Source organism: Xiphophorus hellerii, chromosome 3 (genome assembly GCF_003331165.1).
Source record: "Xiphophorus hellerii strain 12219 chromosome 3, Xiphophorus_hellerii-4.1, whole genome shotgun sequence".
NCBI lineage: Eukaryota > Metazoa > Chordata > Actinopteri > Cyprinodontiformes > Poeciliidae > Xiphophorus > Xiphophorus hellerii.
Window position 1 is genome coordinate 4611961 of NC_045674.1, and position 19726 is coordinate 4631686.

Below are 19726 nucleotides of genomic sequence, written 5' to 3' on the forward strand. Positions count from 1 at the left end.
TGACAGATGGTAACTCTTAGAATGTATGTGGACACAATTTTGACCCCGTATAAGTTTTCAAAAAATTCTTTTTTGGAAATTCTGCATTTTTAGCTCAGTAATTATGTAGTGCAATCAGTATTTTTACACATCTCTAGTTCTGCTTAGTCCTTCATACATTATCTCTCTTGCTCTTGTCATTATGCGCTAAGGGTGTAGTCACACCTGATAGTCAAACAAACCAAAAGTTTTGAGTAACTTGTTTACCTCCTCACCTGTGGTGGCGTTGCGCCAAGACCCACTGAAGGAGACAACACAAAAACATTTGAAGAAAATACTAAACCACAAATTGCTACTTCACAAAATATAAACAAAAATGAAGTGGTGTTAAATATTAGCAGTTATAAGATTTTTCTGTTTTCTTTGTAAAATGGCAACGAGCCATTTAACCTGCTAGCACTAGATTTTTTGTTTTGGTTGTATTCATATGCTTTTGAACCGCACTAAAGTTCAGTTGAACTGAACCAAGAGCAAGGTTTGTGGGTGAATCAAAGCTTGCTTTTTTGGTCTCAGTTAGAGTTTAATTATATATTCACACCTTCCTAAATGATCTGGACTCTCTAGGCATTTGGGGAGCAGGCATTTGTCTGTTTTAATCAAACCAGCTTTGATTTAAGCGGACAAAACAGGGCTGGTGTGAATGCACCCTAAGATTCAGTAAAAAGCTACAGCTCTGGAGGCCAGCCAGCTGATCAATCAATAACTCAAACGACTTGCTCTGCTATAAAATAGAGGCAAGAGATTAAAACTGATGCACGTAAAACAACTAAAGCTAATCTCAGGATCAATTAAATTACACGTTCTACATTACCAGCAACTAAGAGAATGCTGTGTTTTTGGTTTTTAGCGTCTCTATAGAAACATCTCTGAATCCTACTGCAATTATTACAGGTGCTTGGCAGCTAAAAGTGGTGGACCTGCTGTATGCCCTGTATCCTGATGCTGTGGTGTAATTCTGCTCTGATGCAAAGCAGTAAAATACATGTTGGTAACTAAGGCTGCCCATGGTTACCAGGGAGATATTGAACACAGGATGGTGAAAGGACATCACTAACCAATAATTTACATGCCTTTCTTAGTCAAGTTCATCTGATATGAAAACTACTTGATCAATGTGATTGTTTTTTTTTGTGTTGTTATTGTATTATTTTTCTATGGACCTATTTGTGTCTTTAATAAAGCTGATGACGATGATGAATAGTGTCAACATGAGTTTAGTTCTCTGTCGCTCACAAATACAGCCACCTCCTTAACCTGAGGTAAATGAATACTAAAATAAACATCCCATAAATTCTCCTCTACTCTAACTGAAGTAAGATTTTCTAAAACTGTTTGTTTAACAAAACAGTTACAAAAATGTAATTCTTGACACTGTAATGCTGCACCAATAGGGAGTAACAATGATCTCCTCTTTTAGTGGCAGTTTATCCAGTCAGGAATCAATCAGAGCCGAGAGGAAATTAAAAAACTGGGTTCAGAACAAGCAATTTTCCAGAAAGAACAGGTATAAAATGAGTTAAAACAGTCAGATTTTGAAATTTTGTGGTGTAAACATGGATTTTTTTCAATAAATGAAAACTCTCTAAACAAAATTTTACACATGTAGCCACTCTTAACATTTTGACACACAAATGTGCACCCGTACCTGTTCCGAGGTACAGGACAGTGTAATGCTCATCATTGACTGCCAGGACAATATCTGCGACAGCGTGGGTGATTTGATCATCTGTGGGGAGGTCGAGTGGATTCACACCAACCGGCCGAATTACATCCTCAATTTCAGGGTAGTATCTCATGATGCCAAGGTTTTTGACGTTGTTCTGACCATCTGCTGGTGATGGACTTTTACGTACACACTGAGAAGAAAGGCGGAATAATCGAATTACATCAGACTGGATTGTACAAAAAGCAAAACATCCTGAATAAAGAGCACAAAATTGCTTCTCCCTTATTACCATTTTTAAAATAACATTTTAGTCACTAAATTACAGACTGACTCATGCTTTTACACATATTGTCTCTGCACTGTGAAAATATAGGATAGAAAAAAGGCAAATTTTCTTACCATCCCTGGTCGAGTGCCACCAAATGAGCTGCTGTAGCCTTTCAGTTTAGAATTAGAGAAGGCTCGATCAATATCTTCAATGGAATAGGCACAGACCACCGTTCTTCCCCTAAAATGGAGGAAAAAGTAAATTAATCCTCGAAAAGGTATTTAGGGTGTTATGTGGGAAACTTGTTTATTCAACCTTTCACCTTGAAATAAGAAATTGAAAGCATTTTTTTTTGTTACCCTAATATTTAACATCTTTTTAATTTCTGTGCAAATTAGATTAGTTTGTGGCGCACCAAGGATTAGTCACTGCCCATAGTCATTTACTCCTTCCTTTGTGATATATGAAATGAATTCTTTTGTTTCCTAAAAGTGCATCTTATTAAATAAAAAATAATTGAAAACTACATTTCTGTTGGTAATTCAATTCAAAATGTGAAGCTCAATTTGCAGTATGAGGGACTGCTTCAATGCAGAGGTGGCTCTGCACTGAAGGGGTTAAGGAAGTCCAGATTGCTTTAATGGCGGCCTTCAGCTTCTCTGCATTGTTGGCTCTGGTGCCTCTTCTTGACAACACTCCACAGATTCTCTATGAGATTTAGGTCAGACTAATTTTCTGGAAATGGCTTTTAGAGCAAGTATTGGTGCTTTTAGAAGTGTGGGCAGGTGACAAGTCCTGCTGCCAAAAGTAATTTGCATCTCCACAAGGCTTGTCAACAGAGGGAAGTAGAAATTACTGGTAGACGTCTGCTTTGACTAAACCATACAACTGGAATTTACTTCTTAGAGTTGATTGCATTTGATTTCATTTAAAAGTATCAGAGTAAAGAGGGCTGCAATCAAATGCAATTTTTTTAAACTCTATGGCAAAAGCAAAGCATAATCATATATATTTTTATTAAAAGATTTGTCTCTTAACACCACTGCTTTGATGACAATTGAGCTCAAGATAATTGAGTGGATTTTATTCATACAGAATAAATAGAGAATCAAGGTTATTTTGGTGCTCTTTGTAAAAATGTGAAAGGTCTAGTTAGTACAAACCTTGTTTTTTTATTATTCCATCAGCCTCTAATTCATTCTAATTCATCAGTTAGAGCTCAGTCCAACACAGTTAAAATAAATTCATTTCAAATGCTTAGCTTAAAACAATCAGAATCAGCAAATTATAAAACATCAGTCATCACGAAGTTGGCTGAATGGTTTAACATGTTCTATTTTATATAAGTTTCTTTATCATTTATTTGTTTAAAATAGAGTTTAATTCATACAATTTCAAATATAACTGTATCATCTCAATCTCAATCTCCACATAAAAAAAATGAAAAAACGAACAAACCTCAGAGTAAGTTGCAAATAACTGCTATACCCTTAGCATAAATAATGAATTTTGACCAGGTCTTATTAAATTCATCTTGATACCCACTCACTGTACATCTTATTTTTTCCAGACCCAACCCCAACATTATATCTTCAATCCAATGAGCATTAAGCTTGCTTCAAGTTGGTTTAACATGTCCTAAGAAGCAGTATTACAAAATCGTACATATGTGTTTAGCTTTCTTACAGAGCCAATCATACTTTTGGCTAGAATTAAAAGGTTGCCATGTTTGCACCTACCATGCGTTGGAAAAAAGGCCATACATGACTCCAGCCCTCTTGTCCTGAGCCGTCAGGACCACAGCCTGCTTCATGTTGTTGTACTGCTGCTGTGTGTTGCCTGCGCCACACATCACCCGAGCCTTCAAAAAGGTGGTAAAAGATTCTGGCAGGAGGGCTTTGATGCCCCCTTCATCCACCTGGAAATAACACAGAGGGGCTCTTATTAACAATGACACAAAGGGGCAGCCAGGTCTGCAGGCTGATTGTGTTTTTGATCGCTTTGTGTTTATTGCCCGTGACACAGTTCTGTCCCACAACACAGAGCAGCAGAACCTCATTTCCCTCTGAAAAGAATTATTTCACTATTTATTTTAGAAAGCTTTGGATATTAAGTCCAAGATGTTTATTATCTACTTACTTCATTTAGAGCTCAGTGATTAAAAATGCAGTTATACTTTTTATTGCAATAAGCAGTCTCTGAAATAATAATGACAGTTTCTACTGAGATATATAAATTTCGCATTCTTTTTCAGTGCCTTTGTGAAAAAGGAGAAAACCTGTTTTATGTTTTCCTTCCAGACTGATTTCAGTCATATCAGTGGTTTTGCAGTTTGAAGGAAACTATTGAACCTTAAATATATTTTCCCTTTTGCTTAGAGACACTACAGAGCTACAACAGGTGGGCTCATCCATGTTCCTCCCAGAAACAAAGCCAAGAAATGCTAAGTAAAAAAAAAAAAAAATCACTTAAACAATTAAGACATTTCATAAAGAGCTGCGACTTGTTATTGATCAGTAAATATGAAAATATACCTCTTCAACATTTCCTCATTACATTTAAGGTTCTTGATTTGAATTTAGAGGATGAGTCACGGCTCACACAGAGCTGCAGGTGTTTTGCCTTTGAGAGCTAATTAGAAAAACACCTGATTTGATGCTGCTGATTGCAACGTTTGATTAAAAGCATCCTCCAAGCAAAGCAGCATATTTCACTCTACAATGACAGATTCTGTCTTCTGAGAGACTCTAAAACATTCAAATAATTTTATAGGAAATGTAGCACAATTCACACCTGGAGATCCATTGCATCGTCAAGTGCCTCACCATTTTGTATTTTTTAATGGTTTATTCATCAAAACAACTAACGTGGTGCAGAAATAGAGCTAGCAACCTGTAATTTTTTATCTTTTTTTACTTATCTATTGATGTTATTTTCAGTCAAAACACTTCATCCAGAAAGGCTCTCCCACATTATTGGTTATTTAAATGGATATTTACACCTCCATAAATGAACAACATTCAAAGCTAATAAAGTATCACTACTATGTTAAATGCTAAACCACAGTTTTTCTCTGAATTTGGTTCTTTTCTAACTCCAAATATGACGGTATCACTTGAAATGTGATTTATAATAATTATTTTAGATGTTGAGGTGCACAAATGAATAGTGTTCATACCTCTGGTATTCAGTACAAAATGTTGTAGAGAATAATGGAGTTGTTATTTGCATTACTGATTGAGCACTCAGAAAGGAGAACATTTTATTTCTTCCATGAATGACATTACCACAAATACAGTGTTTTAAGTTTTAACAGGGCATGACAATCAACCTCCTCAGATCCCACTAATACCCCTGATGAGAAAGTCTTATGTGGAAAATATTTTTAATGAACAATAACTTAAGAAAAGAAAACGGCTTCAATTAGTCTGAATTATGTATGTGGTTTACGTATTTATGTTTATGTAATCTTTGACCCTCAATCTTGTGAATAACTCACTTTTATAAAGTTTATTACAGTCCTGATTTTATTTTAGTGTGACACCCAAGAACAACACTTAGCCCCTTCTAGCCCTCTTTAAAAGCTTCCTGGGTGTTCAGCAATCTTAAGGAGCCATTTAATATAAATTTTATTACGTAAACATTGATAAATTTTCATATTTTGAATATTATGCACTAAGTTACACGATATGAAGAAATGCAGCCAATAGAAATTCAGAAACCTGTTGATCTGATTTTAATCCTAAATGATTCAGCTCCCATCTGTCACCTAAAGTCTCTGCTCCAGACAACAGACTTTGGTCACAATGTTATCAAGCATTTGCAATATCAGCACAGTAATTCATCAGAGTTTTTTCATCACAAATACAACATATTTGCCCTGAAGTTTTCAATATTTTTTTATTGGTAATATATTTGCAAGGTTAGAAGAGAAGCATGTTGGTCACCTTGATTTTAAGTTTTATGTTGGATGAAATAAAATTACGCTGGTAATGTATGAGACACTGTTAAAATAAGATTTTTTGAAATTATTATAGGGAATGGGGGAGTGTTTCTTCAAGTCAGAGTGAAGGTTTACATTTTCTCAATCAACCATGAGGCCACCAATAAAGGACACAAGTGGCTTCTGTAGATCTCTTGCTGTGACCCAGCTAGATTCTGAACATCTATAAAGAGGACTAAAAATGGAAGAGTGGGAAGATTCCCAACAGGATTTGAAGCCACTAATGCTGCCAAATGTACTGAAAACCATAGACACATGAATTTAGATGTTTGTATATGCTGTATGTACAAATGTTTGGCAAATATAAATTTTGGCAATTCTAGCTTACCTGACACAGGAAATGTTGGATTTTATGCCTATTTATATAGGGTGTATATGAATTTGGTAAAAACTGTATGCAGACTCTTTACCGTGCAGATTCGACCTATGCGGGCCCTGTATGGCTCCTCATCCACTCGGGCTGTTTTGTTGAACTCCGTGAAGAAGAAATAGATCTCCTCTTTGTACTTTTCCGAGGCAGGGATTATGGATGCTCCAGCAAACTGAGGATCTACAGGTGAGATTTAAATATATCCACAGAGATCAAATACATCAACACTTAAACTAAAAGCATTACTGCACTTCTTGTGCAGTTATTTCCTATCTTAAAAAAAGAACCATGTAAGATGCTACATGAGCATCTGATTGGAAAGACAGTTTGACAGCAGTCGTGAATACACCTACATGGTTTTGTCCCTATGGGAACGATAGTAGATGATTTACAGAGAGCACCACCCACCATCTCCATATGCAATTATCTAAACGTGTACACCTTCTGCGTGACTCCCCCCCACCTACTCACTCAGCAGCCAAACATTTTCCGTCTTCAGGAGTTTCTGGGAGCCAAAAGTACGACGGATCAAGCCGGTGTGACCTCCCACTGATGACATGGCCGAGTACAGACTCCCATCTGAGACAGGCGGAAAAAACAAAAGATGCACAGGAGAAGAAATGGTGAGTGGCAGGTAATAAAAAACAGGGCACACTTGGCGAATCAGTACAAGGTTGAAATGGAGGAGAGGGGCGCCTGGAGTGACACAAGAAGAGAATTGACTATGGCGAAAAAAGGGGAAGACAAAGAGGAGAGAACATTAAATACAGAGTTTAGAGGGAAAAAAGTAGGGCCTGGGAGACAAAGACAGAATATAAAAAAAGCAGGGCAGAGAATAGGGAGCCAAGAGCAAAGTAAAGACAACATTATAAAGCAGAGCAGCTTTTGCTCCCATGAGCTACAAATGACCATATTGTTACAATCCAATGCAGAGCTGTCTCCATAGCAATGCAGAGGGGGAAGCATTTGAAATCATGGCAGTAACATCTTAATCAGGACTGATCAGTATGTAGATGCCACTGAACTCAAGCAAAGGGGTCGACTCATTGCATGCACAATCAACCCCCCCCATGTGGAGGAGCAGCCAAACCCTCACTGATTTAAGTGCCTCTTCAAACAGCCCATCTGCATTAGATGGTTGAAGAAACACACAATTTGCAAGTCCCTCTTCATGCACAATGACTACTGAAGGTCAGTTTAATTAGATACAGCCCTATTTAGGCAATGTTATGCAAGACTTAATACCTACACACTCAAGGGTTTCATTTGAAGAGTCTTATTTTTTGTGTTGTGAAGCTTTGTCTGTAATTTGCAAGTGCAAGTAAATCCAGCCTTATATATGAATTGTCTTTACATACAAAAGAAATCTAAGCTAGATTTGAAAAAATATTGAGTAAAAATCTTTACAGAAATAGGTCAGATGTTGTCATACCATTCACATCAGGTTCAGCGATCTGCCGAAGCCAAGTTGTAACAAAATACTAAGTTTACTAAAATTAATGTATGCATTATCTAAGTCTTAGCTGGGGACCAAACAAAACCTGGGGAGCAAAGCTTTTAAGTTTTTCTTTTTAAAATTTATGATAGGAAAAATAAATAAAATTAAATTGGTCTCAAAAACTTACCATAGCACTATTTAGTACAGTGTCTGGCAGTTTTTCAAATAACTATTGTAACGCTTTATCCCTCTATGTCTTATAACTCTGGTTTAAGTTGGAACATTTTATTAAGTTGCTGTTGTGAGCCACTCCTATGCTGTACAGACAAACTGTAGGTTATTTTCACAATTCCCTTCACAACCTCTTCTCCATGGCAATAACATAAATTTACGCAGGAATACCTGACCACAGAGCTGATGTAGGAAATGTATAACTATAGAAAAACTACTTGAACAATCTAACTACAGAATACTTAAGGACACAGATGACTATAGAAATGCCCTTTGGAATAGTCGAACTACAGAACATACTACAGTATTTTCTAAAAACATCCAACTTTGTGATGTAAATTGCAACTTTAGTAACTGCAAACAGTTTATTGAACTCAAAAGTTGGAATTTCTCAGTAGCAAGACTGATGAATTAATCTGTTAAAATAGACTTCTTCTGTTCCCCTAACCTCAACATAAAACATGGCTGCCCTACTGATAAAACTGCATTCAATCTCTAAGAAAAAGATTGGATTTCTACTTGTTTAATTTTTATCTCAATAAATCAGTCTTGTATATTGTACCATATTACTACCTCTATGAATAAATGTTCTGGTACAGAGTCTGCATACATACAAGTGCAACTCAACTAATTCTTACCAGAATTCTTGCCTGGTCACTGCACACAATAATGACTAAATCCTACTGGTTTTCTACTATGCATTTGGAGAACATATGGGAGTGATGTAATAAACTTTGAGTTCAACTGGAACTCAACATTTCATTTAGATACACTGGTCGTGATTTTCAATTCTTGTCTCCAACTGTAGCTTAAGAACGCCTTTGATCCAAATAAGTGATTTGTTCTTATGTTAGGATTAGTCATCTGCCAAAATGGGCGATTTTATTTATATTGCAAAATGACTCAAGTTACTCAGCCCACAGTGGATTTTATAACAAATCTTTTAGTCAATATTAATAAACCTTTTATGTGATTAAGTTCCAACTATAACCAAATATAACTTAATAATAAAGAAGCAAACTATAGTTTGATTATGAGTCTAAATAAGTCAGAGCTTTCAGTACTAGGCAACATAAGAACTTTTATGGTGAGTCTGTATAATCATCAAAAAGCATTTTGCACTTAACATTTCAAGGGACTACAGAGAAAAGAAACCTTTAGTCATCTTCATTACACGAATAGAAGATGATTATGAGAGCAAGATTGCTCTTGGCAGCCCAGGATTCACAAGTGTCACGTTGTTTCTCCTGACACAAATAGGCTGAGTTAATATGAAGACCTGAAGGTGGCTTTACTCCAGAGTAAGACAGGTGCCAAGGAGACAAGGAGGCTTTAGAAATAGATTGAAACACTTCTACAGAACCAAATGCTAAAGAAAATCAATCTACTCATTAATTTCTAATTTCTACTGCATTAAAACACTCACTTACTCCCCAAATAATATTTATCTTGTTCATCTCTATGCCTTAAACAAATGCATGGAAATTAGATTTAGATTTAATGTACAGAAAAAACAGATACATAGAAAGAGATCCTGCATCAGATACAAGTATGGGCTAGGCATTAATATTATTTCAGGTCAAAAGAAACATGTTGGTGAATTTCAAAAATTACTTTAAACTAAATATGCAAGGGGTAGCAAAACCTTTATGCTTTACAGTACATGAGTGGTGGAAAACTAAGACTGAATGAGAGAAGTTCAGTCAGGAAAGGCAATGCCAAAGCTATTTGCAAAAAGTAATCTCCAACATCATAACATGTCTGCTTATTTTATTTTGAAAATAGTATCATTTAATCATTTTAAGGCAGCATGGAGATCCTAAGCATGGCTTAGAGAAATATCATTGCGCCCTTCTGCTCAGACATGTTGACTGTATATTTTATGTATTTGCATGATGATTTTAATGATGACATTTGATAAAATGTAATGCTTATTGCTTGTTTCATAATGTGTTACTGTATGATGTTTATATGGGGTGAGGCACTTTGAACTACCTTGTTGCTGAAATGTGCCTTATAAATAAACTTGAACTTGACTTAACATGCAAAGAACATGCATAGAAATATGCATAATTTCCACATACACCATCCCTTGGCTGCCTTTTATCTTACTTCCATGTTTTCATTCTCTTCCCTGCAAATATAACTCACTGGATCCAATTTTGGGTGCAAAATGAATTCAGTAAGTGTTCCTAATTTAGAACCAATACTTCAAATCACTCAGATTTTTCACCAACTCTTAAATGACTTGGAACTTGTACCACAGAGTCTGATGTTTTGCAGCAGTTGCTTCCTCAGATATTAAATTACAAATAAAATCTTTGATGTTTCCTCTCTTTTCATCTAAACCTGAATTTTTGAAAGGAAAATAGTTTTCATTTTTGGAATTCATTACCTGCAGGCAAGTTGATTGACTTCTGCGAAGGGAAGGGAGGTGAGATGTGAGAGGCTGGCGCTATCATCCCACCGCCTTGGACGTCTGTCAGCACCGTGTCATTTACCTGCAGGGGAAAGGTGCAGGATATTGGAGCCAAGCGGAGGTCTCCTTGAGATCTGTCTCATTACATGTTTTACCCTTCACTCACTGGGTAAACTTCAATTTATCTGTGAAGGATCATATTGAAGTAAGAACATTCTCTTTGAGTGTAAATAACTGTTAGCCTTCATTTTATGAACAGAAGAAATAAGTGAGGAAATAGATAAATGCTGTTTGCAGCTGCTCTACAGATGGCTCAATTTACTGCAGAAAGGTCTTATGGCAGCAGAAAGAGAGACAGGGAAACTCAAAGGAATTTATCTGTAGATATTTACCAGCATCCAGCATCTGGGGCTTCCAGCATTCGTCCCACATACTATGAATGTGTCATTAACTTTCTGAAGGACGGTGATGAAATTGTCGCACTCCATCTGTTGAAGAAAAAGAAAGTGAGTGAGACAGAAAAGGGAAAAACATCAAGGATGCAGAGGATAGGGGAGTAAAATATGCTGTTTCTTTTAGGGTTTAAGGATTAAAGAGAAGGGGAGAGAAACGGAAAAGGGTGAAAGGGGGATTTAAAAAAAAGAGAAGAAAACAAAAGACAACAGGAAGTCTACCACGGGACTCAAGCAGTGGAAGGTAGAATAGAGGGATGGAGAAACAAAGCAAAAGTGCAACAGAAAACAAACAGATTACTGGAGAAAAATGGGCTGCTGAGAAGAGATTGGAAGCCTTCCATGCTTGGCACATTTGGCAGACAGCAAAAAAGGCTTAGACCTGCAGTACAATACTATGCACCACTTCATCAATAGGGACAAATAATGGACTGCACTGTACACAAATGGATGCAGAATGAATATGGTTACAGAAATATTCTTAATGAATAATCAGTTTTTTAGGAAGTTTTGCTCATCCTTTATCAAGACTTTTAAAAAGTGTTTAAAGAGGCATTTTTTTCTCATGTTGAAAATAACGAGAACATCAGTTTAGATACATATCCAGTGATGATAGAGAAGCATTGCTAAAATCCAGAATGAGGATTGGACATGTGTAGGTGGGTATGTAGGTGGCTGGATAGGTGGTAGAGTGGGATGAGATTTTATTTTACTTAGCTTCTTTTATTTTGTGTCCACGCGCATTTCAGTTTTTGAAAAACATAGTTGCTGGTGTATGTTTGGGCATTGATTTTTGATGTTCACGATTAAATGGAGAGCTGAAGTTAAAATGTGTGAGCTGTAGAGTCACAGTTGCACCTGACACTGGGACTGATATTTTCTACCTGGCAAGACAAGACAGGTTTATATGTTGTTGGGTCCACATGTCACCCCTTAACCAAATCCTTTGACATTTCTGTTCATTTCACATGCTGTGTATGTTTTATATTGTTTTTGAGCACTTTTGCAACCACCTTAAGAAATTCACATGAGGAACTGTTAAAATATAAACCTATATCTCTTGATAAAAATATGTTTCTAGTGGATAAGTGGCAGCTTGTGGTTATAATATACTGAAAGAGCTGTGAGTGAGTGCAAACCATTGTAGTTGTTTAGATTTAAACAGTGTATGTCACATAACTATTTGATATTTCAATTACCTGTGACAAAGTTTGGCTTTAATCCTCTGATAACAGACAAATTGACTGGGAATCATAATGAGCAGAAACATCAGAGTCCCCATACACCTTCTCTAAACACACAGTAGTTTCAATGTCCACAGCATGATCACCAAGGATCGCTCACCAAGAATGAAAAACACATTAGAGAGATGGTTTTACACACTGATTAATACCACCTGGAATTAAAAAACCTATCTTCAAGAGTGGGAGTGCTTTTTATATCAGCCTGAAAAGCCCCAAGTGAGATTTGATTGAGTCATGCAGACTTTGTAGGTTGATTTTTTTTTTTACTCCTCCCGTATTCAGGAAGAACTGTCATGTAAGAAACAGTGTGTGTGCTCCTGATAAACTTATGCAGAGCTAGACAGAGTTCCCACATGCAGAATGCTTGATTCATCTCCATCTAACCTTCTGTATTGCTTTCAACACAGAAGGTGAAACATGCTTCTTTTGCTCACGTTTTATCTGAATTCCAAGTTTCACAAGTAAATGCATTCTAACTGTCTATTTATTGTTCAAGTTAATGTATAAAAGATGAATAGTTTCATAAAAATAAACAACAGAAGTGTTAAAACACTGAACTCGAGTCTCTCATGAATCTGTTGGGTCGAGCCAGACATAAGTGCAGACTGAGCACATCACATCAAACAGACAGGCAAAACGCAGTCGCGGCCAAAAAGGTCTGACTTTCAGTGTGAATGTCAGAGTAAAGGTTGAAGTCAATCAGATTGTTACAAAACACCTATAGTTGTTAGACCAAATTCACTAGTTCTGGTATATTTTATGTTATGCAGTGGAGTCTTTAAATTGTTGAATCATCTGAGAAAATATTGTCAGGTCAAAAAGGATGCCATTAGCATTAAAACATTTCACTCATATCAAGATTTAACAAATGTTTCAAACCATTACATCGTATAGACCTTTAATCTTTTAAATTATAGTGTGAAAGTGTATCAGTTATATTGTAATTTTTTTTTTCACTTAACCCTTAATTAACCAGATGAGTTAATAAGAACAAATTCTTATTTACATGAATGACCTGGCGGAGAAGGAAGAACACATAGAAAGATCAAGCAGCAGACTTTTACAGTAATCAACAAACAGCAACACGGTTGAGGTCAGGGGTGTCAAACTCAATTTCACCAAGGGTCACTTCAGCATATTGGCCACCCTCAACGGGCCACATTGACGGTATAAATCAGGAATGCCCAAGAGCAGTCCTCCAGACTGCAACTTTTAGATGCGTCCCTGCGAAAACATACCCCGGACAAAAAGTTGACTTCCCCCATTAGCAGCAACTCAGTTCTGTAGAGGCCTATGAATGAGTCAATGATCCAGGTGTGTTAGAGAAAGAACGCATCTAAAGTTGCAGAGTGATAGGTCTGGAAAACTAGACTTGGGCAACCCTAGCATAAATGTATGAAAATACAATGTTAAAAATAAATTAAACACCTCATATTGTTAAATAACTGATTTTATGTATTCAAGTTTTAAATATTACATTTGAGTTTGCATGGATGTAAAATTACTGCTCAGTTTAAAAAGTACAATGTTTTTAAACTGAGCAGTTTAAAAATATGCTCAGTATTTTTAAGCTGCTCAGCTAAACTTCGCTCTTTAGCTTGTTAGCTTGTCGATGTTTCAGTTTTATTCGCTGAGAAAATTATTCTTTGTCTGCGTTAAAGAGAAGCCGACAAAGAATAAAAACAAGTTTTGATATTAACTCTCAACTTCCTTCACAAAACTTTTTCGTTATTTATTACACAACGAACATGTATTTCACATAAGAACAAAACAATTAGGTGATGTTGCCTGTCCTTGAACACAACGCTGATCCTCTTCACCCTGTCACCAACTCACACACATCCTCATTGTGTTGTGTTCTGTAAATAAACAAAACACAAGCAAAATCAATAAACTATATGCATATTCCAGTATACTGAGTTTTGGTTTTACATTCATTCTATTTAAATTTAGTTTGTTCGTGCTTACCAATGTTTTCTGTCTGGCACCGTTTTCCCCTGGTCAGTTCGTCGATGTCTGGTTTTAGTTCTATTCTGTGGCAATCCGCAAAACGGCGTGTAGGTTTTCGTCAGTAATGCGCGATCTGGTCTTGGTCTTGTTTAAATTCATTATTGGAAACATCTGTTCGCACAGATAGGTGCTTCCAAACATGGACAAAACACGAGCTGCATGGAGTCGAAGCTGTGGCATCAAATCAGGGGCAGTAGACGGTAAAAGTCCTCGATTGAAACATCACGGAACTTCGCTCTTTAGCTTGTCGATGTTTCAGTTTTATTCGCTGGGAAAATTAATAATCAGCTTGAGGTGACTCTGCTGCACTCTAGTGGCGAGAAGCCGTAATGTTGGCTGGTAACAATCGGAAGGCATTATGGGAGATGTAGTTTGTAGTCAATTCGTGCTCAAAACCTATTTTAAGTCAATCAATGGGGCTGTAAAACGGTGGTGGGGGAGAGGGCCACATAAAATGACGTAGCGGGCCACATGTGGCCCGCGGGCCTTGCGTTTGACACGTGTCATAAAACAATAAAAAACAATACTTAGACATCTGCAGGTTTCAGACAGCATCTTCTTTAGAATATCTTTAAACGTTGGTGCTCAGCTTTAACACTGAGCACCATTGTATTATTTCTCCATATTTTGATTTAATTGTGGGAACATTAACCATAATATGTTGGGCAGAGCACAGATAATTGGGAATCAAAGATAGGGCAGAGATTAACCTATTAGACATTTTATAAACAAACACATACGAGTGAGTTTTCCTTCGTTTTTGAAGGACGATCGGTTAATAAAAGACTACATACTACGGACAACAGCAATGTCTGTAAAAAGAGGCATTAGTTATGCCAAATACAGAAGAGTGGTATGAATCACACCACTTTCTGAATTGTATTAAATGTTTATTTTTATTCATGTATGGGCTTTAAATGCTTCAATTTCAGTAATGAACATCAATGCAAACACCTTTTGAGGATTCCACATGTGCTATTTTGAAACAACTGTTACACTTTCCTAAAGGCATAGGGCAAGTCTGCTATAGATTTTTTTATAATGTAGCATGAGTTGGAGAGGGGGCTTCAGAACATAATCAGTGGCAGACCAGCTCGCGGTAGGTAGTCACCACTGACACCGTGTAGCTGTGAGTAATACCGCAGCCTCGGGATGACACAGCTGTCAGACTGAGACGGTGGTTTATTAAAGCTGCAAGCCGAAAACATGCAGCACTGTGTGTGTTGACTGAAAAATTGTATTAAAGCTTTTGTTTTCCTGCGCTTTGTGACGTTGGTGGCATACCGGTGTCAGAAGCAGAGCAGGTTCAAGCTGTAACAAGAAGATTAAACCTAAGCAAAAATAATGAAACATGTCCTGCTAAATCCTCGCCCACATAAAACAGCAGAACAATCAGCCACAGGATACTGTTAGAGATTAATTTCCAAATATGAGTAAGGTTGATGCACCAAGCAGTCATATCAGAAGTCATAACAATCTTTAGAATGTTACAAAATAAATGTAAAATTCCAGGACTGAACTGGAAGCTGTATTCTCTGGTAATATATGTATTTATTCAGGGGAATGCAGAAGCTATTGTGTGAGGAGGCACTAACATGCATAATAAAACAATGTACCTTCAGGCAGTAACATGTAGAAGGTCCAGCTGCTTCTCCCACCAAGGACTGAGACCATAAGCATGATGCTGAATGCCTTTTTTCTCAGAAAAAAATATTGTTTCAATGTGTTTTCAAGTTTCTAGTAATGATTCTAACTTGAGTCTAAATGAAAAAAATACATTTTGAAAAAATAAACTTGTCGTGTGTGTTATAAGGATGTATACTACTGCATTAGGACTGATTTTATTTTGTTCTGACATCATTATCTCTTTTATGTCTTTTTCAAACTAAAGCTGCTGTCACACTGTTCATTTTTCCATGTGTGCTGATTTACTAAAAATGTGTTTTGCACAGGTTTAAGCATGAGTTAATATAAAGTACTGGTACCTGAAAGTAAAATTTCTGAACATGTGTAGCTTTTTATGTTCTTTTAATTAGTGCATATTAGTATTAAAGGTGTGAAATGCACAGCATTCTTTTTTTGTTGTTGCCATATTTGAGTTGTTGTTGCAGATAATTCTAAATCAATGGTACATGTGATGGAGTTCTCTCTACTCTGATCTATGGACTTTAAAGAAAGGCTAAAGCTAAATTATTCTACAAAACATTTGTATTGTGACCTTCAAAACCTCCTTTAATTGTCTTTCAACACTTTAATTATCTAAATCAAACCACATAATTAGCAGCACTTATGATGATTTCACAATTTCTAGTTCAGCTGGTGGTTAAAAGCTGTGTAGCAGTCTGTTGGTTTTACTTTTAAAGTTAGGATATCATTTGCCTGATGGTAGGAATTCAAAAGGTTCATGAAGACAGTTGTGACACTTTAATGATTCTTTCTGCTCCCCTCACTGTAGAAGCTTCTTACATCCTACATTGAAGTGGATTTACTACAAGCTTTCAGTTGTTGCGAATCCTGTGAAGATGCAGTTTACTTAAAAAATAAGGTATTTTCTGGGACAAGTTTACATATTTTGTAAAATGTATCTATCTTTACTAATTCTTAATTTCTATTTTTCTCTCTGAGAAATTGATGTAAATTATTCAATGCAATTAAGTGCTCAGTCAAGTGTGCAGTGTTTGTTTTGAGGTAGGACCATCTCATGTGTAATTGTATTCCATCTACATAAATTTCCACTTCTTGATGTCTTTATGTATCATTGTATGTTTATCTGGTTCATCCAAGTCTAGAAACACAGGTCTTTCACAGTCATACGTTATTGTGCTGAATATAATGGTGATGAGAAACAACATGCTAGTGAGACAAATGCACTGATTGAGCTGGTTAGGGTTGTGCAGAAGAGATGGAGGTTCTGGCAGTGAGGATGAGTTTTTACCTCATCTGGAGAAGCTTTTGCCTTGCAGGTATCAATTGCAGTCTGATCCGATGCCGCTGGGATCTGTGGGAGGAAGGACGGCTTATTTTGTGCCAAGTTATTTCACACTAAACTCTTTCAGTCTCACAACAGCCTCTAGAACACAGTCCTCACAAATGACATTCATATTGCTTGCTTTTTCTCAGGATGTGAGGTATTTCATTCTATATATTTTTTTATTATACTTCTCATTAAATGTGTGCTTTTCTTCAGTCTGCCCTGACATTTTCATGCAGACCCAGAGCTCCTCTAAGCAAATTTGCACCACAGCCAATTATTCATATGACATTACAAGGGAAATCTTTTGATGTAATTGGTTCATCATTGAAAATCTGATGATTGTTTCTGAGCCTTTTATGCCACATCTACCATAAATTGTTGAATTTTAAAAGAAAAATTTTCGTTCTCTCATTTTTACGTGAAATGGATTGGTGTTCGCTTTTGATGCTTTCACGTAATAAAATATTGACTTTCCTTCCACTGTGTTCCATTAAACCACTCTCTACTGGAAATAACAGGCAAAGTGTAATTTCATTTTTTTACGACAGATACCAAGGTTCTGAAAAGTTTAAACGTCCCTGTTAAAACAGCAAGTTTTTGTGAGGTACAGAATAAGATCAAGCTATTTCCAGATATACTGTGACACGTATTCTGGACAATTCAGCTATAAAACAAATCAGTTTAAAGAAAAAATATGAAAAAATACAACGGATACCACCCATAAGTTGAGATAAGTGCACTCATATACTAATACTTTGTAGAAACATATTTTGATTTAATTTCAGCAGCCAGTCTTTCTTGGAAGCAGTCTGTTACTATCTCACCTGTTGACCTAGCAATAATTGGCCAACCTGTTTTTCAAACGTCAAGAACACCTCTTTTCTTCCCTTAAGTGACCCCAAAGATTTTCTGTCAGATTTCGTTCTGAATTTTGAAAACTTAAAATTTTCTTCTGGTGAAACTATTCTGTTCTTGATTTTGATGTATCCTTGTACTCAGAGTGAAGCTGAAAATTATTCTAACTGTCCTTCAAAGTTTTCTAAATGACATGTTTTGTGTCAACACTGATTGGTAGTTTTCAATCCTAAAATGACAACACATTGAGTATCACCTAAAGGAAGCAGACCATCATTCTGCCACCACCATATTTCACTTTGGGTATGGTGTTTCTTTGGTGAAATGCAGAGCAGATTTGTGCCAAACTTTCCTTTTGGACTTATGATTAAAAATTGTCTGCACCCTTTTTGTACCCTTCTAATAACTGATATGAGATACTTTAAATCCTTCATAACCTCTCTGAATACTACAGTTTTAGCTGAATGATGCAAATAAGCAAATGAAAACAAATCCTGCTAAGACACCTCAACTATATTTTGGTTTAATTGATGACATCTGTGAACTAAATGTTGAAACTGAGTCAAAAAATGATTCAAGAAAGTGTTACTTTAATGGTGTTCTTGTTTGTGCAGCGAGGGTATAGCTGCTGTTATTTTCATCCTTCAAAAGATTTTTTGGCTGCCCATTGGTACAGTTGGTAGAGCTGTTGCCTTGCAGCAAGAAGGTCTGCAACCCGGGGTCTTTCTGCATGGAGTTTGCATGTTCTCCCTGTGCATGCATGGGTTCTCTCCAGGTACTCTGGCTTCCTCCCACAGTCCAAAAACATGACTGTTAGGTTCTCTCTAAATTCTCCCTAGGTGAGAGTGAGTGTGTGTGTCCTGGTTGTGTGTCCTGTCTGTTTCTGTGTTGCCCTGCCCTGCAGACTGGTGACCTGTCCAGGGCGTACCCCGCCTCTCACCCGGAACGTTAGCTGGAGATAGGCACCAGCACCCCTCCCAACCCCTCTAAGGGGTGTTAGAAAATGGATGGATGGATTTTACAGGATAAATGTCACAATTTATATAAAAAGTCTTAGAAATGATTAATCAAAAACATTTTTATCACCGGTAAACCTGACATTTTAACTTGGGTGTATTCACTTTTCAGACATTTGTCCGACTCAGAAAAATGAAGCAATCTTAACAGATCTTTTTATTCCCTTTCATCATGTTGAAGGACAACCCAGCACACTCAGACTGCAGACATATTAGAAAATATCTCTTCAATTTTTGGCCAGCTAGTATAGTGCTGTAAGATACTCAAAGGAGTAATCTTGGGTATATATGTTGGCAACATTAGCTCAGTTAAATATGTTCTCCCCTCTGACAAATAGCTGCAGCTTCATTATTGTATGCATGACCTAATTTCCACAGTCTTCTCTGGATCTCAGCTGCTGCTCAGGGTCAGCAGTGGGTCAGCCATTATATCTCCCTCGGCATACAAGGTTCACCATGTCACATACTTGAAACAAAATGGCAACCAAGCTTAGATTTATCATAAAGAAAACTCCAAAAGTCAACAGTAGAAAGATTTTGGGGGGTGTATTAGGGGAATAAAGAAACATTAATGCAACTGCATGAACTTCAGCAATACTGACAAACTGCACTTCCTCTGAAAGTGATCAGATTTAATAGTTCTGAGACGGGATAAAATGCAAATAAATAAGAGCTGAAAACTACACAATAAAGTCAAAAGCGAGAGTCGTTAAAACTTAATTGGGGAATAAACAGCAAATA

At 36.7% G+C, this 19726-nt stretch overlaps 1 protein-coding gene across 1 annotated transcript in view; it reads right to left on the reverse strand.

Annotated features, from left to right (window-relative positions):
• LOC116717101 (semaphorin-7A) overlaps positions 1-19726 on the reverse strand; it is a 58885-nt gene that overhangs the window by 20662 nt on the left and 18497 nt on the right. Inside the window, exons 3-10 of the mRNA XM_032558205.1 lie at positions 17076-17138; positions 10827-10922; positions 10411-10516; positions 6818-6925; positions 6387-6526; positions 3713-3891; positions 2105-2213; positions 1685-1895 (exon numbers count right to left, since the gene is read on the reverse strand). Coding sequence (XP_032414096.1) covers positions 1685-1895; positions 2105-2213; positions 3713-3891; positions 6387-6526; positions 6818-6925; positions 10411-10516; positions 10827-10922; positions 17076-17138 — 1012 coding nt within the window. The remainder of the gene's footprint in view (positions 1-1684; positions 1896-2104; positions 2214-3712; positions 3892-6386; positions 6527-6817; positions 6926-10410; positions 10517-10826; positions 10923-17075; positions 17139-19726) is intronic.